Below are 25,470 nucleotides of genomic sequence, written 5' to 3'. Positions count from 1 at the left end.
TGAACTTCTCGTTCTTCCACCCTATACTACATATTTCACTAACACCTGATCAAATATGACCCAGACTGGTCCATTCAATTGTGTGCGCAAACCGAATCGATGAAAATTTTTCCCTAGATTGGTACAACCTATTTTATGTTCCTGTTTGACGAGTTTGATTTCCATATGTCAATTAATGTGTGTCTTGGACAACTTATGTCGCTTGCTTAAAATTTTGTGTTTTCAATGGAATTATGGCTAAGGAATTGTTTAAACTTTTGCAGAGGTGTTTTGAGGAGTTTAATGAATATATGAGTGGCAAAAATCAATCAGTGAAGGTCCTGAAGTCATAGATAGCTTGCTTCATGCGAGTGGTCATCCACCTCTGTTAATGACGATAACATCGAGAATGTTGAAGAAAGAGTGCTTAAAAATCGTCGTGTTGGCATCAGAGAGATAGCAGAGGACCTCAACATCGGTTAATTGTTTGGGTATGATGCTTGTCAACGCTAGACTAATACCAAAAGACCTAAATCTTTTGCAAAAACAACATCGAGTAGAGGGCACAAAAAAACTGCTTGACAAGCTGAGGATCTTTTATTCATCAAACGCAAGCACTACTGATGATGAGACGTGGGTTTATGAATATGACGTCGAAACTGTCTTACAATCTAGCGAAAAAAATTAAATTCGCTGAAAGCACTGGAAGCCGTTTTAGACTAAGTTTATAACAAGTGTATGAAAAACTAGATTAGTGATTGACAACAAAAATAATAAGTGGAATTATTAGCTAGAAGTTCTAAAAACGCATAAAATCGACACATAAAAATTCAATTATTAATTAAACTAATAATAAATACGTGACTTGAGAAAATACTTAATAACATACATATATAGTCTCAATTAAAGTAAAATAAAAGTGCATAAAAACCGTCAACATACTAGATCAAACTACAAACACACATCACTAAACAGCTATGAACTACTGTTAATAGCACGTGGAACGAGATCGCCTGCTATCAGTGCATTATTGACCCAATTCGCTTAACCAATTAACAGTTAGCTAAACTGTTCATCTAATTACCGTCTAATTAAACCAATTCAATAAATCGATGAGCAAAAAGAGCATTATGAAAACACTAACTGGCTGAATCACCAAGTATAATAACAACCCAATTAGACGCGCTCACAAATCCACTCACACACCCACACACACACACCGGAGCACAGAGGCGACTAAGTTGGCAATTGGCTTGTAATTGAATCGTTGCACTGAGTTGCAATTAAATTCCACTTTAAGAACGTGAGCGCGGCGCGTTGGCGTTCTCCAGCTTAACTTTTGCAAATTATCAACTGATTTATGAGCACTCATAATTAGTGCCTCCTGTGCTTGTTCAACTTTTACCATTTTTCCACAAGCTTCTCATACTCTTTACTTTGCGCTTCTTTTCTTAATTCGCTTTTATCTTGCTTTAAGCTGTTTTCATTATCTAAAAGAAGAAAAGCGCCCACGCACGCAACTAACACACACACGCATAGAAAATCGCATTGAGGAATTTTGCATATAGCTACCCTGTAGGAAAGCGGGTGCTCTGTTTTGACAAGCGAATTTCTGACAAATAAAATTTTGGTTTAGATTTTTACCAACTGGGGCCAATTTGGACCAGTTGGTATTAGTGAAAAAAATAATGGTATACAAATATTAATAATAGAATTTAATGAGAAAAAACCACAATTGCTTACATTCATTTAAATATCAAGCCAATAACAACTACTTTACATTTTTTGTCACTTGTTGAACTAGTTCGAAACTAGAAGAGCGAGCGAATCAGCAGACCTTACCTAGAGCAAAGCAGTTCTAACTCAACAAGTGACAAGTGTCTAAACTCGAGAAAGTTACTAATGGCTTAGAACCAAATCGCACCGATTTCGAACTAGTGCGTTCCCCAGCTGGGCGCATACTTTGTAAGCCTTTCCTCAAGCAACTTGCGGACTCTTCCTTCTTTTTAGCGCTGCGCTAGCTGGTTTTGGTTAAGTGCCTCCTGCTGTGCGTTCGTTGCTTCTGTGTCTGTCCTTCGTCTGCCTGTGTTGCAATGCAATTTTCATTAAATCTCATTTCACTTTTGCAACGCCTTGTTGTTGTTTGCTCCTTTTCGCTTATTCGTTTCTCATTTGCCATATTAAATTAGTGCATGCACAACAACCATACGGTGTGTTAGTGTCGTTGTTATTATTCTGGTTTTTGTAAACTAATTTTTTTCACTCCGGTCACAGTGTCGTCAGTTGGCGTCAGCGCCTTGTTTTTTCCTCGGTTCTTTTCCATGGAATTATTCGCCTTCATCGCAGCTTCCTAACATTTTCATGCATTTCTCTTTTGTTGGAATGTCTTTGTGCATATTTTTCATTCTTTTATATTTATTGTTTTCACATTGGGAAAATATTTCTCTTTAGTGTCGTCTACTCCCTCCTTTTGCAGACGTCGCAACTGAAGTGCTAAATAACGGCACTTTTTTACAACTAACGGCACATCCATGCATCTGAAAACCCACGCTCTACTTTTGCTAGTTTGTTTGTCAATTTTTAACTCATTTCGGTTTGCTGCAAATCTGCTTTCCTTCTTCTTTGTAGTTTTGGTATTTCGCTGTTTGTCGGAAGTTGTTTTGATCACATCTAACGGTGATATGTTTTGGCAATTTTTTAATTTAACAGTTACTCAGAGTTTTTTGTTTGTGCAATGTGCTGAAATATTTTGTTGACGTTTGAGTTTAAAGTATTGACAGATATATTATGTAACGGCATATATAAGATCTGTCGCAACTGTGAAACATATTAAAAGAGATGCCTTCGGATGGCTTTTCGGCTATTCGAGCGTACATTTGACTCGATCTGGCTGACAGATTACTATCAGAACACAGCCTTTCGTGGTTTACATGTTGAAAAACATATATAATAGATATTTTTAAGTTTGAGACCATAACTGAAGAAGCAGTAACATAAGGGCCGTCCATGCCCCCATATACATTTGTTCTGGGTCTATAATTGATTCGTGTGGCGACATTGGACAAATTTTTAGCTAACTTACGCCATCTCTGGGACTCTGAGTCTATAGCTTCAGGAAATCGGTATCGAAAAAACTTACTCTACTACTACTACAGTGGTGGTTTATGCCTAGTCTACTTAACTGATAAATATATGAAGTGGGAGGAAGGTATACTAAAACCTATATAGAGTTACTATAGTATGCAAATTCCATACAATGTAGGTCATTCAAAGGCGTGATCACTAAATAGAAGATTGATCCGCACAACATAGCGTAAGTCGTTACCCACTTAGTCAGCAGTAGTTTATATAGTTATATATATATATAGCTCCTTTAACGAATAGCATAAAACTACCCTAAGATGATCGAGAAGAGGTTCATTAGGTGGTGCTCTTGTAGGCTATAGTCTGTACTTTTTAAGTGGTCTTACAAACTATTCAAAGACATTATATTAAATCAACAGAGCAAATAAGAACTGAAATCTGTTAGTGAAATAAAAGCTAAACAAAATGTCTCAATATGGGCCAATTTTTGTTATATCCCTGGTTTTGAAGTTATCATTTCAGTAGGCTTGAGTTCACCTTAAAAAGCTTATAACAAGGAAGCCACTGCGGAACGGAGACGGAGGAATAACTTTAATACTTAAATAATAACCATCCACAATAGTGGGTCCGGGTGTGGAAAAAGCCCCAATTGCTAATAACAATATTGGAAATTACATATATAAGTCATAACGGATTGAGAGGTATACAGAATTAATTTGCTATAAAATGTCAAACGGCAAAACGGAAGTCAAGCAATTTCTTCGGTTTTTTTCATGGATGTCAAAATCATTCGAACCCGGACGTCGTCCGGTTCACTTAAAAAGTCAAGGAAAGAGAAATTGACTACTCCTACTTGAGGAACCAAGATGAAGGTACGGTTAGTGCTAAGTAGGCGGCTCAGTTATACTAAAATAGTGGATCTGAATGTCTAGAAAGGCCGACTGCTACAGCCAATATTAGAGATTAGAAATATTTGTCATAACTGATCGAGAGATATACTGAATTAACTCGCTAAAAAGGGTCAGGAGAGCGAGGACAAGGACTTTCTTTGTTACATGCCAGAGTTGCCAAAACCATTGGACATCGGTCGACTTTAGGCTTAATTCAAAAGCATACCTTCAAAAGAAGATTTGACTTGCGGCACCAAGGTGTAAGAACGGTTCTGTGCCAAGCACGCGTTTCGGTTTGATCAAAATAATAACGGTCAATAAAAGGGTGAGAGCATTGAACAGCTACGCTGTAGCCCAAAACTCAAAAATAGTCATCAGAAGTATGAAATAAAGAAGAGCCTTATATAAATATGGATCCAGCTTGTAAATTTAATAACAACCATTTCGTGTGATCACACACATACACACTCATTTCAATATATGGTATGCAGTAATTGAGGGAATCTGCATTAAGAGAACTTCTAAATTATAAAAGTTTTTCGATTACATGACAAATTTTACAAATGACAAATATTTGAATAACAACCGACAAAAATGTTTGACGCCAGCAGCAATACATTTATGCCAAACTATAACTTAGCAGCAAACAACAGCAACAACAACAAAACTACAAAAGCACAAAATAATATTTTGAACTGCATATGGAAATGGAAATAGCAGTACAGATGGAGAATGGAGGAGGAGTAGAAGGAGAATGGGGAGCGTAGATGGAGATGGCAAGTGCAACGGCAACAGACACCGATGGACAGCACACTCAAAATGGAAATGCAAATGCGAATGTGAAAGCGAACAAATCTGTATGTGTGTGTGTGTGTATACATTTGAGTGTGGCTGTGTGCGCGCTGAAAGCCAACGGAAATGACAGTATTTACACAAGTTCCGGTTATGGGAGAAGTTGACACATCAGCTACTAGCTGCGGTCGCTGCGCGCTGCCTCTGCGGGAGCGTAAATTCATATTTGTATTTGTGTGAGTATGTGTGTGTGTGTGTGTTGCTGAGCACTTGTTCAAACGTTGGAAAAAGTTGCCAAAAAATCTGTGTGACAAATAGTGGCATATGTTGGACATAACACAGTCATACACGCCCATCATACAAGCAAACGAGCGTGCGTGTGTGCCACGCCAGCCAAATGTTACACGTATCATATTTTGCGGCATTTTTTGGTTCGTAAATTTTTTTTGTTTTTTGTTCCGCGCTGCAGTATAAATCTGTGCAAAAAGTCCGCGCACTGTTTCTCCCAACGGATATATGCAAGCTTGTTAGTGTATGTGTGTGCGTGTGTACGGTGGCAAAAACATTGCAAGCAAACAGCGCGCAACAGTTTGACATATGTTGCAAAGGCATAACAATAACAACAACAACGACCGCAACAGCCTCGGTAACGTATGCCAACAAAAACAGTTAACGGTTGTTTATTTATTTTTATTTTCTATTTGTTGCTTTTGGTTCTGCAGCTGCCCCAACGCAGCTGACAAAACGTTCGCTTGCAACGCGCTGCGCAAACGAACTATGCAAAATAGCGGTACTGAAATCACAACAACAACAAAAAGCGCTTTACAAACAAAGCTGTGTAAAAAGTGCAGGAAATTTCGACATAAAATGCCGTGGCGGCGGGTCGCAGAATGAAGTGTGTTGACCAGAGGTGAGACAAAAGCGCTGCGGTGACATAAAAATTCACCATTCCCGCTGGACACACTAGCCATTTTTCGAAAACTTTTTGTGGAGCAAAAAGAAAACAGAAAGTAAATGTTAAATGTAAGAAAAGCTTCATGGATATGTAATAGTATATGTGCATACATACATATTTATAGGCGCTGGCTTCATATGCACGCTTGCATTTTACTCTGAAAACAGCATAAAATCTGCACGGTTAATTGAAAATTGATCAGGCTGTGTATGTAGTCAGCAAAGAGAAATAAAAGAATTAAGAATACATTTTTGCAAGGGCAAAATCAAATAAATTTTTCCATGAACAGATACAATTCGCTATACAAAATATGATTTGTCAGCAATAAGGAATTTACATAAAGTGGCAACAGATTTATATTTCAAATATTTGAAATAAATTAAAGATGGCAACACTTTTTAAACATGTTCTGAAAGAAAAAAAATATACATATACACATATATATTTTAAAAATAATTTATAAATTTTTTAAACAGGTGGCAACACTGTTATAAAGTAAATTCGAAATACTCGTACATACGTTAAGCTTTCCAAAATAATGTTCTTATAGCTTAATTTATAAAAAAAAGTCTAAATCTCTTAAATTACTAATTAGGTGGTAACCATGTTAGCGTTTTTATTCTTTTATGGGACGCATTTATAATAATAATTAATTTTTATGCGCAACAATTTATCTATATACCTACTTTTCTTACTGCGCGTTAGAAAGTATTTAAATTACAAATAAATTATTTATGGCAACCCCGTTTATAAAAGTATGCTTAAGGCCACGTAAAAACGTTTATACACTTGACTTTTATCAGTGATAATTAAATATTTTGTTATATGTAGTATGCTTTGAGCTTAAGTATAAAGAATTTCGAAAACGTGGCAACCCTGAAACAATGTATTCAGATTCAGCGTCTTTCAGGCGCATTCCGTGTGTTATTTATTATTAATTAAAGTAAATTCTAAGCTTATTCGAAGCAAAAACTATAAACAGAGTAACCATATAAATTTTAAAACACAAAATATTAAATGTAGAAATTGTATTAAAATAAAAGTTATGAAAAATTTTTTTTCTCACAAAAAATTATTTATATTGTTTTTTTAAGAATTAATTTGTGCACTTTAAAGGTACAATCATAGAAACAAACATAAATTAATGCTTAGTTGGCAACCTTGAGCACAACAACTATTTCACCCCCAAGCAGATATGTATGTATATATAAACACATACCTCCCCCTTTGGTGCCATCACTTTCATGTGTTACAGCGACACAAGTGCTACTCAAGGGTGTGTTTCCATTGTCAGATTTTTGGCACATTTGCGGCCAACAGCAATACAAAAAAACAAAAACAACATGAAAAGAGCACTAGCAACAACAACAAGTAAATGTGCTCTTTTTCCGACATTGAGTTGTTTACTTCGCACGCTTGATTTGTTGTTGCTGGTCGCTGATGCCATTTATGTACTTTTTCGCGTTGCATTTTGCTTCGCATCGGCACTGAGGCGCGCAACTTTAGCAGGACAAGTAAATATTTTTTAGTTACAACCCGTGATTGCAAAAAATTATTAAATGCTTGAGGTGGCTCTTGTTACAGTAAATAGATTTTTTCAATTTTTGTTTCGAAAGTGTGGCAGCGCTGTAGTGCGTGAAAGTGACTATTTGTCCATTACAGAGATGTAAAAGTGTCATAAAGCTGCGTTTTTATAAGCAACCAACAACAATAGCAACAGAAAGTTAATAGTTGTACTGGCGGAGTTGAGGGAAAGTGGAGTTGAATTTTTTACGCGCTGTCAAACTCGCTCATTCACGAGCTGACACTCACTTACAAGCATTCATATACATATTCATTTGTTCTTGCTCAATATAAATAGTTACGGTACTACTCTTATAAAATCATACGAAGTTAATCAATCATTTAATTTTTTATAAAATATTTTCACATCGTTTCTTTCCAAACCAAACTGTTGTTGCATAAGTGCAAGCCAACTCCTACTTTATAAAATTATTCCACACTATTGTTACATGTGATTACATGATCTATACACACATCCATTTAGAAATACATAGGTATAATAGCTGTATCTTTATACTATACACATATACATACGTATACCGTTTATTTTTTATTTAGTGTGTGCTAAAATGTACTTACAACGAGCAAATAATGTAATTGTACATATGCTGAAATGTCAAGTCCACATGAGTAATGTGATTTTTATGCCCCAATATAGTTATTCCGGTTCAAAACCTGGCACTTATACCAACACACATACACATATATGTATGTCTGGTGACGCTTTTATAACGCTTTTATAACACCACAAAAATTGTGTGAAATTTCGTAGCGAAAGCGGAAATTATTCCATAAAAATTGAAAGAAAACTTTTACAACCAAATAATAGCTTTTTCCGTCTGGAGTACGAGTCTTTGAAAACGTAAATGCGATTGTCTGCTTGTCATTGTAAGATATTTTACATATTTTATATATATTTATTTAAGTTTTTGCTTAAAGAGAGATGAGGTTTAGGAAAATAATTCAGTATGTGAAAAAACCTTGATTGGAAATAGGTAAAAATGTATCAAAATTAATTCATTCCAGAATCATTACTCTTTTGCCATTACCATTTCCATTCCATTATCATTACCAGTAATAATAGCCTTACCATTCCATTACCATTACTATTTTAATAACCATTGCATTTTGACTACTATTGAAATTATATTACATCACGATTCCATTACAATTACCATTACCTTTTCCAATTCTTTACCATTACTATTAAAATTACCAATATCATTACCATTCTATTACCATTACTATAAAAATAACAATTGCATTTTGACTAATATAAAAATTATCATTACAGTACGATTCCATTACATTTACCATTACCAATAACATTACATTTCCATTTCATTACCATGACTAATAATAATAGCTCTACCATTCTAATTAAAATTACCAATATCATTAACATTTCACTACCACTACTACTAAAATAACCATTGCATTTTGATTACTATTAAAATTATCATTACGATTCTATCAACAATTACCAGCTCCATTTCATTACCATTACTAACAATAATAGCATTACCATTACTATTAAATATTATTTATTCAATATTATTACCATTCCATTATTAAAATTGCCAATATCATTACCATTCCATTATCATTACTACTCAAATTACCATTACCATTACCTTAAAATTAATAGCAATATTTCATAGTTTTTTAGCATAGTTGCACTGAAAAATTTCCTCTAAGCACCCAAATGTTTTCTATATAGCTTTTGTTGTATTCTTCAAAATGCTATAGAAATGTTTAGGAGAGAATGAAAATGTTGAAAGAAAATTTACTGCTGATAGTTCCTCATGGTGAATACTTTTATATTTTTATATAAAATTCGATAAATTATAGCAATTTAAATGGCTGCAATTTCTCTTCTGGTAAATATGATCATACTTGCTGTTAGAGTGTAGTAAAGCTGAAGGAGTCAACTTTAAGGGAATAAAATTAAAAAAACAAATTAATAAATTATGTATAAATTCAATTTGAAAAAGAAAAAGTAACTCTCTCGCGTTAATTATATGAGAAAGCGCAGCCTTGAGAGCAGAGCAATAAAGCTCCTGTAAAGTTATATTTGTAATGGAAACGTTGGAAAGTGTAAGAGTTAAAAAAAATTTTTTTTTTATTTTTCAAGCACCCTAATGTATCTACATATAGAGCTGAGATTTTTTTTTCTCTCACCCGCAACTTTTGTGAGGTTTGTTAAGCTGCGCTTAAGTAAACAAATGAGTACGTGCTGCATTGTCACAAACTAACAACAAATCAAGTTAAACACATAAATAAACAAGTAAACACACGTATGCGTGAAAAAGAAAAACAGCAAAAAAAAATTTTTTTTTCTTAAAGCTTACAGCGAACTTCTTTTTGTGAAGCATTTATTTAAGTTTGTTTGTTTGTTGACCCACGTGGGCCAGTGTAGCTCATAATGCGCACATTTATTTGCGTACATTTATTTTTATTATTCATTTAGGCATTTTTTGCATTCGCCAGCGCCTAAGAAGAGACTTACCAACAACTTTGACAAATCCGTATTGCGTCTTCGCCGTCACCGTGTTTATTTGGCACATATAGCGGCCCTTGTCCTCCTCCTGTATGTTATTGATATGCAGGAACCATGTTCGATGTTTGTCATGCTTGTCATGTGTGACACTAATGCGGGGATTACGCGTGATCACGTGATTGTGAACGGTCAATATGGCCGATTGTTCGAAATGCATCCACGCCACCTGCGGATATAAAGAGATAAAAAGAGAAGAGCACGTTAGAGACGTGAGCAAATCTTTTGGGGGAAAGTGTTTAAGTTAGCATATTTTTGAGGTTAAGGTGAATGTAAATTAACATATGTATATGTCTATTTATTGTGCAAGGGATTAAGATGTTGAAACGAACGAACTTTGGTTTTAGGAAATATTTGTAATTCAAGTCTTGCTTAAGCTTAAAATATGTCAGAGTGATGGACGGCTTAGGTGCTATGAGCATAAAGTTGCTGTTCTGTGGAAAACACATAAGAGAACAGGAGAAGAGCAACCATAGCGTTGAGTAGTTTTTATACGCTCAACGGGGTATACTAAGTCTTCCATGAAGTAACAACCAAAAGGAAACGTTGGAGAGCCTATAAAATATATACATAAATGATTAGAGTGACAAGCTGAGTCGATTTAGCTGCCATACAAACAGACTGATCAAAGTTCTTGTAAGGAGTCTTTGTATTTATGAAGGGTAATATAGCTTCGATGCAACCAAAGTTAACTGTGTTTTGTGTTTTTTTTTTTTGAAAAAAGGTTTGTTACATTTTTAGGGATTTTCATTATGTTTACAATTTCAATAAATTTTAAAAGCTTTTGCTTCCTCCCCAAATCCAAGGTTTGTGAGAAGTATTTCGCGATGTCAAATATCTTCAAATTTGTAAAGAGTTTTGATCCACATTCCTAATAATGCTTTAAGAATAAGTCTAATGTTACTTATATCCAATGGACACTTATATCCACTCACTCAAACAGAAGAATTTGGAAATAATGACAAATTCAACTAATTACCAATTTGAGGTCCCTTAGTGCACATTCTTACCACTCCAAGTAAAATAACCCGCATAAATTTGCAATTCTCCACAACCATTTGTCCTGGATATGGGTTATACAAACAACCTGTCCGTCCTTGTCAACCATTCTACTTTCGCAAGCGTCAAACTCATATTAATAACGATCAAAAAGTAAGTTTAACAAAAGTTTCTCTCTCAACATGCTGGCAGCCCGCTGACACCTAATGACAAATTCCACATACGCCGTGGAGGACAATGCAGGCTAATCCAGAACTGTGCTTGCACTTGTGAAAAAAATATATGAAAAAGCACAGCAGAAAGCAACAAATGTGTATAATAACAGCAACAAAAAAAAAAAGCTAAAGTGACTTATGAAAAACCAGGACAGCAAGAACAATAACAAAAACAAATATAATTTAACCACGAAATTGTCCGCATAAGTGATATGGCAGCATGTTGCACCAGCAGAAGTTGGTTGCAGCAACAAACGGGCCATCATCAATTTTTATGCAAGATTAACGTATCGAAAAAAATAAGAAACAAAATCACTCACACGCACACACATACACATGTGTATAGCAGAAGGTAACATGAGAAGCGCACAAAAAATGTGACACGATGACACAACTTTGCAGAAAACTTAAGTTTGCCTGGAATATTTTTCACACTCATTGCACTCGCAGTTGTCCTCAATGCGCGCAGAGAAAGTTTTGCCATCGTTTTTTAATGAAATCTCAGTGTGTGTGTGTGTGTGTGTGTAACACACAAGCACAAAAATGCGCATAAATTTATGTGTTTTTGCATTGGAATTTAATAAATTACCCTTGATTTGATAAGCAAAACTTTGGAAGTATTGAAAAACAATGTGTGTGCGGGAGGGGCATGCCAAAAAAGTGTTGAATATTTGGCGCCATATGTCGGCTAAAATATTTTCGACGTTAAATAAGTGAGAAAAATTTGCAGATTTTCAGCTGAAAACAAGAAAAAACGTTAAGTCTGGTTTGAAGCTGTAATACCCTTCACAAAGAAAATAAGTTTTTATACACGAACTTGATTTTCATCGGTTCATCGAAGGTCATCAAACTTTGTGGCGAACTTAATTATTTCAAATTAATAAGCAACACGAGGAAAGTTCATTAGAAACCCTAAAAGAGTTTCGACCGAAAGATTTTCCTAGATCTATGTAGTTATTTTAGAGGATTTCGAAGGTTAAGACTTGAATGCTGGGTAAATCCTGGATTAAAAAACAAATTAAGCAATACCTAGTCGATCAAACTTTGCTCTTTCTTCATTTTTTGTTAGCCAGCTCCTTGTCACGATTCGAACCTGCCCATAGGTACTCAGATGAAACAAGGATTTTCATATGAAACGTCTTTTTTTGCTGCTGGCTGGATGTGACTTTTCAAACTGTTCAGTTCATGACAAGTGTTACAATTCTTGACTTTGTGGTAGTTCGTCTTTCCTTACACCCCGTTGTCACACCTGTTTCATTCGAGCTTTAGATACGAAAAATCATTGCTCGCACTTAACTGACTTTTATAGTGGAGAGAAAGAGTAATACTCTCTACCGCCTTAGTTCAGTCGCTAACCAAATGAATGTAAGTATATGTGACCTATCTCTCAAAACCATACTAACCTTCTCAAGGTTGCTGCCATTAAGGTAGTAGTAAATAAACTGCTTCGGAGTACAGCCTGTTTTAGAGAAGTGACTATTAACTCTGATACTTAGCAGGGCGATGTTACTAGTCTTGGAGTCACAACCGTGGGACCAAGCCTGGTTAATGAATGTTTTACCTGGCTATCAACAGAATCGGGTCTCCTTGTTGTAAGGCTAGCATGGGAGTATGGGAGCTAGGCCACAGCGAAATCTATTACTAGATTGTAGATCACAAGAAGCCTAGTTAGCTCTTCGCCTCCTATAAGATCTTATTGCAGGAGTTCAATTTTCTGTCTTCACAAAGAACTGTATTTTGTAGTCTAATCGCGATTACCATCTTGAAGATAAGCCGTTGAACCTTATCTAACCAATAGCTCATTCAGTATTCTTGCCTTTAACTTAGTTTCTAAGCAATCTTCTATGTTAGAGGTAATCTTAGCCTGAAAGCATTTATGGAAGTTCAAGGTGTGTTAAAATTTACAGTTAATAATTTAAGAGCTTTCTTTTCCCTTTTTCACCACATTTAAATCGATCTGGCGCTGCAGGAAGATCTTTTCACGTATATTTCCGTTGATATTATATGATTAATAATTGTGTGGGTATTCAGCACCCCGTTGTTGACGAGCAATGTCAGTAGGAATATTTTATAAACCATAGCGTCTTTCTAATATTAAGTGCCGCTAAATATATGCTTTAAACACAGTAAAGAACAATTTTATGAATGGTTTTTCAATGAATATCTAATAATAAAATAGGAAATGCTATCAGTCATTCACCATAAAAAATATATTTAAAGATATAGAATTCACACACATGCACACACACAAAGCGTGGACGTGAGACTGAGCTGATTAACGAAGTGCGTCCATAAAATAAACCCGACTACAGTCACCCCTTCCACTCAACTCAGGGGTGTGCAAACAGTGCGTGCGGCGCACAGCCTCACAGCCTCGTCTATTGACACTAACAAATGCGTGTGTGTGTGTGTGTGCGTTTGCTCTTAGCCTCTATCCATTTTGTATGGCAAGTTGTCAGCAAGCGCTTGATGCTCACTTTTTCAACTGCAAATACAAATACAAATAAAAATCAGTGCGTGAACTTGCATGAAGAAACCGTAAAATGAAACACAACTGAGGCTTTTGAGGCGGGTGCCAGGTCGAAGGGGGCTAACGAAAGAACTGAAAAATCACACATGTCGTCGGCAAGTCGAACACGTTTCTTCCTGGCAAGACATTGAAATATGAACAAGCATCTGTCTGACACATACAGCACGTATATGACGGCAAGTGAGTACAAAGTGTGCGAAAACACATGCTTAGTTGCACACGTACACATACATACCTTCATACAAAAGCATGTACAGATGCTTGTCATGTTTGTGGCATGTTTGACTCTTTGCTTGATTGTGTGTACTTTGGAAGGAGCTAAACTTCACTACCAGACAGTAGTCACTCACACAAACAAACACACACATATATGTGTTTATGAACCTTTGCATTCGTATGTGCATGTGTGTTTGTGTGTGTGGATTTATAGTTGCAATCTTGCTTCCATGCTAGACTACTGCCACACCGGCACCACTCTGGCCACATTCTGCGCTAGCTCAGTTGAACTCGCTTCCTTTCGGCTGCACACACTCTCGCATAACTAACTTTAACCTGCCATCCGGCCAACGTGTTGACTACTCCTGTTACCAGCCACTTTTCCTCAACAAACAACTCAGCTGCCGTCGCCGTCGACCGTCGACCGTCTATCATCGGCACTTTTTGTGCTGCTCTTATCACCGGAATGGCATCGACATCGATACGTGTTAGAGGAATTGAAAATATTTGCAGCTTACAAGCACTCACACATTCACACACACACACACACACACACAGAAACACATACATGCGAGTGCACACATTGAATGTTGAAATCAGCAAAGCAGCAGCGACGCACTGCAAATACGACTAGTATCATGAAACGGTATTTGTAAACATTTGCCGTTGCAAAAAATGGAAAAATATACCAAAAAACAACAACAAAAACAATAGCAATGAAAACAAGTAGTACTGTAAGCACACATTTGCAATAGTTGCTGACATTGCTGAGATGCTCACATCGCACTGTAGTGGAGGTGTAGCATTGCTCAGACACTTAACGGTAATTGCAGTTTAGCAATATTGTATATTAACGCTCTTGCAGGTACTTGATTTGATTTTATATCGAGTAGCGCATTGTCGACGTCAGAATATTGCACATTATTAGCGTTGGCAACCGAGCACGGACAGCAGTTCAAGCGGGAGCAACGCATGCAATTGTGCGCAGAGTGGCACTAACTGTAAGATATCATATAACTATAGCTGTTTGGAGTGATTATTTCATATTGTGTCTAGGTAACCTTACAATATTTATTTTTTCTATATGTCAAATAAGCAATCGATTCGCACAAAATTGAAATTTAACATTCAATGCCGAAATATTTTTCATGCAATACCGATATATTAGATACATAAGGCTGAGCATATAGTGATATATATTAATTTAGTACTGATTATCAAGAATCATAGGCGCGCAGTCACAGCTAGTGTCAAGCCTTTATTAGCTCGGTCTTCTGGCGATTTTTTTTTTAAGCACAATGCCTTTCTGGCATACCTAAATATAAGCGTTGAGCAGAAATACAACTTCTTCGTTTTCTGCAGCCAACTTTACTTCTTAACGAAATGTCAAAAATAATTTTTCAATCACTCAGAGTTGCCGCCACTTTTTTCGTTATATGTCATATAAAATCTATGAGCATGAAGATTTTTTGACAGTCATTTGCTGTGCATTACCAGTCTCTCTCTCTTTCTCCCTCTATCTCTTTCTCTCTCTCTTTCTCCCTCTATCTCTTTCTCTCTCTCTCTTTCTCCCTCTATCTCTTTCTCTCTCTCTTTCTCCCTTTATCCCTTTCTCTCTCTCTCTCTCTCTGATATATCATCATATCTGTTTAGAGTGATTTTAAAACGTCATATATCGTTAATATCAAAACAGGGGGTAGTGGCAGTATCAAGAGTAGACTGAGTGTGTTTTTTAGTGAATTTGAGGAAATTGTTATATAATTCCGCGTCATCTCCCTTCGCTAACTTCGTGGTATTTACCGTATTATAATTTGTGATGAATTCCCACGTGAAAAAGTAAGTTCACATTATAATTTGTTGCTTTGTAGATATAGAATTCTCCTACAAATTTAAGAGATACACGTGGGTATACTGCTACTATTTAGCAACAGTAGACTAAACCTTCTTCTCAGTGTTAGGCGAAACTATAATGACTTTGCAGGTAACATTTGAACGAAACAAGTCTATTATCTAAGCCAGTACGTGACTTACATATAAAGTATTGGATATGAGAAGCTGATTTTACCCCAGAAAGTCTTAAGCTCTTAGAAAAATAAAACTTTTGAAATGAAAAGGCAATAAAGCAAGTATGGATTTTCAATACGACTTTCGCGTCAAATACAATGGTTATATGAATCATTGGCTCTAGTGCTTTTCTTCGTTGCGTTTAAAATGTCCCAGCCAGTACATTAAAACTTAGTTATAGGGTTAATATCCGATTCCAAAACTATATTTAAGCCCTATTTCTTTCCACTAAAGCATTGTTTGTTTTATCGAGAATAACCATATCCGTCAATGTTGTAGCAGCATTAGCCGCTATGTCGCCCAAGGTAATAAATCCACGCGGTTTCGCCAACAACGTACTCCCCTTTCAAGCATGAAAACAAAAACAGAAACAGAAGATGAAACCTTTTTAACAACAGATATACAGCCAATTATTATACCAGACATTTTTATCTACCATAGGTAAACCACACGGAGGCAATTCTTCAGCCTATCAAAAATTTGTAATAGGCTACTTTAAATACCACCTTTATACAGTCCATTATGAAATTAATTAGTCTATATGACTTGGCGTCTTCCGAAACCAGTTCCTATGATTGGATGTATACTAACTTATTAAAGACTCTGAACAACAGCTGTTCAAACGCGCTCGCTTCTTAAACATAAGGGTCTAGTAATTCGCACTGTCAAAGTAGCAGTGCAGTTTTAAAGGATTACAGACACTTGCGAGTCAGAAAAAAAAAATCGCGAATCCTTTTTAAAAAGGTATTTTGTTAAACAAATTCAACAGAATAAGATACATTTTAATGTACTTTGACAACCGACGATTCATCTTGAAAAATTTTGATTTTTTGATAACTGAACCAGAATCTCTATGCTCGAGGAACCGGTCAAAATTTTAATTTCCGAGAAAATTGTGGCTTCAAAACAAAAAAAAAAAGTATTTTTTGTTAAAAATGTACACGTGAGTGTGGCTTAAAAAATCGAAATTATTAACAAAAAATCGTATTCCTGCGATTAGTACATGACAAATATATCAAATGAAGGCCATGTAAAAATTTAAAATCGGTCGGTCCAGGCATTTCGAAATTTTTCAAATAGAATCGAAGAAAACGCTTTCTAAGTTTTGGGAGCCGATTACACTAACTCAAAAAATTCTTTAAATATTGCCAGAAAAACTTCAAACTTTCCTAGAATATTCTCAAATATATATAACCCATTTAGTGCTAGCAGTGTTGCAAGCACTTGGAATCATAACCTGAAAAAAAATATATATGTATATATATTTTTTTTTAAATTCACAAATGGATATAATATAATCAAAAAGTGTATTTATTTGTTATTATTTGACTGAATTTCAGCAACAAAGTGAAGTGATATTATTTTAAATACAAATATTAAAATCAAACATGAAAGTAAAAATTTTAAATCAAATAACCAAAAATCTATATAACATTCTTTCTCGAATTCTTTTTAAATCACTCCAAATTCTTTACGCAACAAGAAAAAATTATGATAAATAAATCATAAATAAATATGCAATAAAAATTTGCACAAACTCTTGCACTCTCAAAAAGTGTGAGAATATCCATATCCATATCATATGACGCTTTAATTTCCATACAAACGAGTGTTTTCCGCCAGCAAACAAGCAAACTTTGTACTTTGTGATTACAATATACAGTGAGTAGGAAATCCGTAAAGGCTTTTGATTGAAATTATAATTCATTGGCTTGAAATTTAATTACGTGAAATGCCACAAAGGACCAAAATAGCCTCGAGTACAATTCGGTGTTTGTCTTATGAATAAACTATTGAATATTGTATGGAAGCAAAGTTGATTTTCATTATACGAGATGATTACACGGCAAGTCATGTTTAATGGTAGTTGTGCGAAGCCTGCATGCATGTATGTAGTTGAGTGTGTGGCATGCATGGATTAAAGGCAAATATTATGTGTGTGGTGAAGTGAAAATCCTTTGCTTTAACGAAAATCTAGAGAAAGTAAGAAAGTTATGTTGCTTGAGGAGAAATGACAAAATTAATTCACTTAAAATTTCATTGGCTATCAGCACGTCAACAAGTGAGTAAATACATACATACCTATGTGTGTATGTGTGTGTGTGCCAACATGCATTTGTTTCGTATGTTAGACATTTATGCAAATTCTAGACAGTTGAGTTGAAAACGCCTAAAAGTATGCTTCTAGTTTGTTGTGCTGGCATGTTCAGCAACTTATACACGATTAAACTACATTGTTCACACACACCCACACAAATAAGCAGAAATCTAGCTTTTAAATACACATTGTTTTGCAGTGCTTGCTCCAGCTATCGAAATTGTATCTCAAATATTGTCTACAATGCTTTGCATTTATTGCCAGTCTCAAGTATATTTAAGTTGCCATTTTGTGATTTTGTGATTTTGTTTTTATTGGCATTACATGCTTGCGGCAGCATGCATCGGCTTTATGCTTTCGGACTTGCAAACACATGTATTCGGTGTAGCAGCACTCAAAATGTCATAATACATTTATATGTGCAGAAGCAACACTAACAGTCAATGCGCCTCAAACTATGCTACGTAAATGTTTGAAAAGCCCGAAAAATCAAAAGGCATGCAGTGCAACGGCACGTCCAGCATTCTCCAAATATTTCGGATTTTATTTAGGGCAAATAAGACAAGCTATGCCACACACACACGCAGATGCACATATTTCTAACGATAAATGCACAAACTGGCCTTTTATAATATTTCTGCTTGTAAACAAACCATGCGCTCAAGCCATACATGCTAAGAATAGCGTCTGCTAGCAAAATATTATTTTTGTATGTATGTGTGTATTTCCTACTTGCTATTTGCATATCTAGCATCAATATCAGCAATGACAACATTGCATAGCATAGCATACTTTTGTGCGCAAACAGCGCCAAGAAGAATTCGATCAATATTTGTCTAAAGAAATTTAAGCTTTTAAACAACTGGCGTGTACATAGAGAGCAAATAATGAAATTGAAAGGAAAACAGAAATTAAATATAAATAAATTATTGTAAAAACAGCGAAAAAGAATAAAAGTAAAAATCGCCTTAAAGTGCTCCAAAGTTATTATATATTAGATAATTTAGTAGAATTTTTCAAAAATATTTCCTGTAACGCATTATATTTATAAATAAATACAATCTAGTTTTTATAAATTTTTAAAATTATTTTCATTGTGTGTGCGTGATAAGTTAACCGTGTATCCACTTAAGTAAACATTGTTATTATATGCCTTCGGCTCTCTGTTGTTATATATTTCACGTAATTTGCTCTCAGTTGAAAGTATGGGTGCCCACCGGAACTCCACTAGCCATCCTCTGCAATTCAACCCAACACAGTCGAACTCAAACATGTTGCAACAAAAACAAGCTTCGGCAACGGGCGTTGGAAAAGGAGGAGTTTTGTGCTTGTAGTGGTAGTGAGCCGCTAGCTTTCAATGTGTGCGGACGGAAAATCTGGACGGAGCAGATTCATGCTAAAATTTGGTATTTTGTTACAAATATGATTATTTAAAGAACTGACGTAATAAGGGACTTGCTGAAATAGAGCTAACGACTATGTCTGCTTAAAGTGTTATATCCACTTATGAAATTTAAAAAATGGAATTTTTTTGTTAACATATTTGATAATATCGTACGAAGATTTGAAGTTTAATGTAACCGGCTCTTAAAACTTGAAGCGTGTTTTTCTCAAAGCGCTGTTTTCAGAGTCGGTGAAAAAAAAAATTCTCGGTTCAGGCTCAGGATCCACTTAAAATTTTCACACGATAGATATAATTGTCATGTAATAATCGAGGGTATTTAATTTCTAAGAATCATTTCTATTTTCTAAGCCACTCTGAACTGTAAACTTCAATCAAAATCTAAATTGTTCATTATTTCCTGTATGTGGCGAAGAGCCCTAAAAACCCATACTTGCAAGAAAAATTCAGGTCAACGTTCAACAAGCATCACGCATCAGCATGTGTGGTACAGTAAGGTCCACACGTGATATGGCACTTAATACCTTTCAGCTTACAGTGTCTATAGATATCGCCGGAAAGTATCTGGTCGTGAAAGTTGCTGGATTTCTAAATGAATATGAGTCTGAGCATTCGGAAATCCTCGCACGCTTTGACTTACCGTACCGGATCTTTCGGATCATGAAGTCGTCAAACCAAACTCGGGCGGCGTTTTCTCTGCCCATATATAATACATTCAAGGGAGTTTTGGAGAAGAGGGACAATGAGCTTCTTTACGGATGTGTCAAAACTTAGGGGAAGAATGGTGGGGCTGCTCGTTTGTTCTACTACTACATAGCAGGGCTTTTCGAGAACTTGGCCAGCGCTTGGCTACCAACGGTTTATGCGTGGTCAAGGATCGTTAGTAAGAGATCCTGTGAGCTCTTTGCCATCAGCAAGGCTAGCATTTCCGTATTTGTGCGTCTACGTTGTAAGGTTGAGAATCTTACCGGATGCCAGCTGCAGAAGACGTATTGAAGAAGACGAGGTGTAAACACTTTCTTCTTAATAGTCCCATGTTTGCGAGATCAAGGTGTTAACACTTGGGAGCTCGCACTTTCAGATATCACACCGAGCTGGTGCAAATACTCATAGAAATTAAACGCCTCAGCAAACTTGTATAGCTCACAAGCCGCTTTGTCGACCACCTATTAGATCGGATACAGCAGTTCTATTTTTATATGTAGCTGCACAAAAGACTGTATATAGTAGTCTAAGTGCGGTCCTAGATCAGCCATTGAACCTAACCTAACCTGTATTAATCAATTGTAATAAATTTTTTTTTTTTTGCTTTGTGGATATGAGATAATTTTAAGCAGAAACTTATTCTTCACCGCCAGACACCTATTTTCGGAGCTCTTCCCGGATATCAGCAACGGCATCAAAGGAATCCAAAACTCTTCATGACGTATAGCCAAATATTAAAATACCGTAAGTCCTGTATATGCATATTATTTTTATATATTTATTAAAGCCCTGCCAATAATCTAACAGCATTTCTTAAAGTAATATCGAAAATTTCATTCAGTCAACTGGTATTAGCATTGGATCAGCTATCCTCAAGGTGCTTGGCGTCTCTATTTCGCATTCATATTTACACTAGTAGTTTTACAACTAAAAATTGCATGAAATGCAAATGTGCAGCGAAATGATAAATGTGTTTGTGTGTGTGTGGCTAAAAAATCAACAGACAGGCGATCTGCCTCGGAGCGCACACCGCAATCGTTATGAAAAATGAATAGTAAATATATGCAAGCATATAAATATTAGTAGCTGGAGACACACGCGCACACGCACACACACACACACAGTCATCTATGCAAAAGTATGACTAAGCAGAGTGCAAGCGAGGCATACCTGCTTCAGCTCCCGCCTGCTTCTTAACTACGCTGCGCTGCCGGCCAACGGCAATTTAAGCCAAATTCAACTGCTTTGCTGTTGATGTGGCGAGCAGACGCCATCAGGTGCCCAATTGTGTACCAGTATGCTGCAGCATTTTCGCTTTGCGCTTACGATGAGACGTGGTGGAGGCAGCGGCGGCGGCCACAATATGCCGGCAGCAATAAAACGTGACTACGCATTTAAAATGAGTAAACGAAATGGCGAGACTAAAGGCGAGTCATGGCCAGTCCTTAACGGTGCAGAGAAGAGAAGAGAAAGAGTCGACAACCAAACCGCAAAGGAAAGCCAAGTGCCAAGAGCGTTGGCAAGGCAAAGGGTAGCAGGACGAGGCGCCACAGGGAAGCAGGGTCTGCTGCTCGCTGAGCATTGCGTTTGCTGCAGATGTTGACTTTTGGATGGTGAATAATAAGCTAACAAGCCACTGAAGCTGTTGGCTGCACTGCTGTGGCGAACGGTGCGTTGGCTCGCTGTGGCGTATACGTAACATTCAAGTATTGGCCGCAAAAGTGGAACCCTCCTGCTCCGCCGGACGTGTCGAATCGTTGATTGCTCTTGCCTGGCAGATTTATTAGCGTCAATGGGCGAAGTGGGAAAGTGTTTTGTTACAACAGGTTTAATGGCAATTTAATTTGGCTTAAAGACGTAAGAGTGTGAGCATTTTAAAAGGTATAAATTTTAATTGGCCAATTAATGTGCCATCCGCGCGCACAATTTAATGTGCTCAATAGCACTAAGAAAGTTATCTAATTGAGCGTTTATGAAGTGCCGGTCACAACAGCTGGCTACAACAATAACTCAAGTGCTCTTACGTTACATAACGAACACTTGTCGCTGAAGCGTGTTTACAAGGCGATTTCACAAGTGAATGTGGTGTCCAGCAACACATGCGCTGCCACCGCAAAGCACCCGAGTCCACTCTCGCCTAGCTCTCTTTGCCGCTGTAGCTGCCTTTCACCACAAAGCGGCTTTAAATTTACTCGCGTTGCATACCTACAGGCGCTTTGTTGTTATTAAACTATTTTTAAGCGTTGCCATGCTAAACAAGTAATGCTGCTGTAGCTGGAGTAGTAGGTGGAAGCTTTGACTTTTGTTAGCTCCATGAAAAACAAGAGCTTAACAATGAAAGTGAAGCCAAAAAGTGCCACACGACGTGGTGGCAGAATTAAGCTTACGTGGAAAGAGACAACTAAGGTAGCAGAATCAAAATTAAGTTGCTTGCTGAAGTAGTGGGGTATGGCGGTGTATACGGACAGAGATAAAAATAACAAAATTCAAGCGCTTGCAGCAGGTATTTACGAGAAACATGCTCATATGCGCCTTTGTTTATGCTAATACATAGGTAAACACACGTATAGAAGCACTAACATGTATGCGACTTAAAAGCGAGTGGGTGTGTGTGTTTTCTTTCAACATATCTATTTTAAAATGCTTAAAATGTAAGCATGAATTGTTTACATACTGTGGCAACAATATAATACAATAATAACAAGGTTGGTATTAATGAAAAATTAAAGAAGACAACGACGGAAAGAGGACAACTGTGTTAGAGAATTTGTAATAATAAATAAGGCAGCGACAACAACAGTAGCAATTGTATAAGAAAATTCAAACGTTGACGAATACTGAGAGCATAAAAAATGGCAATCACACATACGCATACACACACGCAAACGTGATATTTATATTGATGAAAGCAATGAACTTAAATAGAACCTGCAGCTAAGCATACCAAATAGCACACATAAAAACGGAGGGAGGTACTTGGACCGCCTCTACTGGAGGGACACTTGAGGTTCTAATGGAAACGCACTAGTCATCAATATACAGTAATGCGTGTTCAAGCCGAACAAGCTGCAAGTACCGTCGACCGATTCGGTCTCATTGTCAAAATTGCATGCTCTATGAACAGCTTCTTAACATTTAAAATGGCGGGTACAGACGGGATTAATCCCATAATGCTGCAGCAGCTAAAATAGCCAATGGTTCTAAGGCTTCAGAAGATCTATAAGGGCAATAACCGGCTATCTTACATTCCAAGAAGTTGGAAAAGAGTCAAGATGGCGCTCCTATCAAAACCATTCAGAAAAAAACACGATAACGCTAAAGTCTTTAGACCTACAAGCCGCACCTCCTTCATGCAGTAAGTCCGAGAGAGTCTAATAGATATGCACATCAGATCAATCATAGCGGATAACTTATCGACTGCCAACATGCATACATGAAACGTCGATGCCCTACACGCGGTGGTAAATGTTATAGAAATGTTATTACATCTCAAACAGTATGCAATGGCTGCCATTATTGATATTGAAAGAACTTTTAACAATGTAAAAGTAAAAGCGATCATTGAGACTTTGATTATAGCATCACACAGCTCAGCGGCACGAGAGAGTTACATATACACGTAAAGGCACTTCTCAAGAAGGTGTGCTTTCCCCGCCTCTATGGATGGTGGCTCTGAACGAAATAAGGCAGGAGGAGTAAAAGCAGTATCATATGAAGACGATATATTGTTAATAGTATCAGGGCTGTTTTCTTTCTTAATCAGTAATGTAACGGAAAGAGCTCTACTAAAGTTACACCTATGAGTCGCAAACAACGGACTAGGTGTTTATCCTAGCAAGAGATGACTGATGCTATCCACGAATAAAACCAAAATACCTCAGTGTCGACTTTCCTCATTCGGTGGTACTACAATTTATCTGTGCCCAACCGCAAAATGTGTTGGGGTCAAGATCAATACCAAACTGAACTAGAAAATTAATATTGAGTAACGAATTAAAGAAGCTTATATGGCGTATTATACGTGTAAGAAAATAGTCAGCAGGAACTAAGTGTAAAAACCGAATATAGTCATGTCGATTTATAAGGCCGTCATTAAACCAATTCTTACATATGGAGCACTGGTTTGGTAGCTAGCGTTTAGGAAACAATATGGTATAATATCGAAAAATAAAACTCACTGGCAAGTCAACTTTCCTTGTCCAAAATTTCGAAGTGGGTCATGATATTTCTTCGAAATTTTCCCAATTGTGAAGGGAAAAGGAGCGAGTTTTTGAGAACTGTCAACTGTCATTGGCTCTGACAGTTATCACTTTAAGAAATCATATGCCGCTGTAAAACACAACCTACTCATGTATAAATACATATATTCTCTTCATATTTGCATTTACAACAACAAAAAGTACACATGCTCATTGCATATTTAATAAGGGCACTTATACCAACTATTAAATTTAGTGGCAGTTGCTCTAATCTTACGAGCGCTCTTGTTTACAGCATTATTTAGTCAGTGCATTGACTTGCTTACAACTGATTCCAATTCATGCATTATGCATATAAGTCTACACACAAACAGGCATACATACGTATGTACACAGGAGTGTTTCACAAGCAAGCCGTGTCACTGCACGTCGGCGCTGGAAGGTTTGTTTGTTTGTTTGTTTGTGTGCTGCGGTTGAGTTCACATCCCAGCTTTGGTTTTTATTTAAGATTTTGCTTCGTGTTCCAATATGTTGCTGTTGAAGTGCATATTGCAGAGCAAAAACAAAAACACAACAAGAAAATGTAGAGCAAAATTAAAAAATGCTCGAATATGTATTGGAACCTGCTTTGGCCATGGCTGCAGCGTAAGCCGGTTGAGTTATTGCAAGCTCATGAGCAAATGGCAAGCTGCTTAGCACGACAATTCGCTGCCACATGAACTCGCAAGTGTATGTGTTTGTATGTGTGTGAGTATGTCGGTTGGTAAGCGTCAATGTGTGTGCTGTGGAAGACAATCTTTGACCACAAGTGCATTCGTTTGTTTGCTCGCCCGCTTGTTTATTTACTGTACATATGTTTATTTTATATTTATGCAGAGAGCCTGAGTGTTTCTGTACATACGTGTGTGTTGGTTGTTGTGTGTGTGTGTGTGGGCATTGCATGAATTAAATATCAGTTCGTTTTGTATGCCAGTTTGTTTGGCTCGCATGCGAAATGCCACAGCTTATGGTTAAGAATGCCAAAGCTAAGCCAAAAATAACAACAAAGCATGTGTGTTGACAATGCCAGCTGTGGGCATGAATGGCATGAACACACATATAAACATACATACATATGTACAATCGTTCGTTTATAGCTTGCATGTTTTTGCTGTGCTCGTCACGCTCCTCTTAGCATTGTTTGCCGCTTCTTCGGTTAGTCGCTGCCACATATTTACAATAA

The 25,470-nt window shown here is 36.7% G+C and overlaps 1 protein-coding gene across 1 annotated transcript in view; it reads right to left on the bottom strand.

The window, feature by feature from the left end:
* DIP-epsilon (Dpr-interacting protein epsilon) overlaps positions 1 to 25,470 on the bottom strand; it is a 190,659-nt gene that overhangs the window by 50,010 nt on the left and 115,179 nt on the right. The window contains exon 4 of the mRNA XM_070107227.1: positions 9,773 to 9,989. Within this exon, the coding sequence (XP_069963328.1) occupies positions 9,773 to 9,989 (217 nt within the window). The remainder of the gene's footprint in view (positions 1 to 9,772; positions 9,990 to 25,470) is intronic.

The sequence above is a fragment of the Bactrocera oleae genome, chromosome 3, assembly GCF_042242935.1.
Source record: "Bactrocera oleae isolate idBacOlea1 chromosome 3, idBacOlea1, whole genome shotgun sequence".
Lineage (NCBI taxonomy): Eukaryota > Metazoa > Arthropoda > Insecta > Diptera > Tephritidae > Bactrocera > Bactrocera oleae.
The sequence above is the reverse complement of the archived record's forward strand: the minus strand, read 5'-3'. Positions and strand labels throughout refer to the sequence as shown.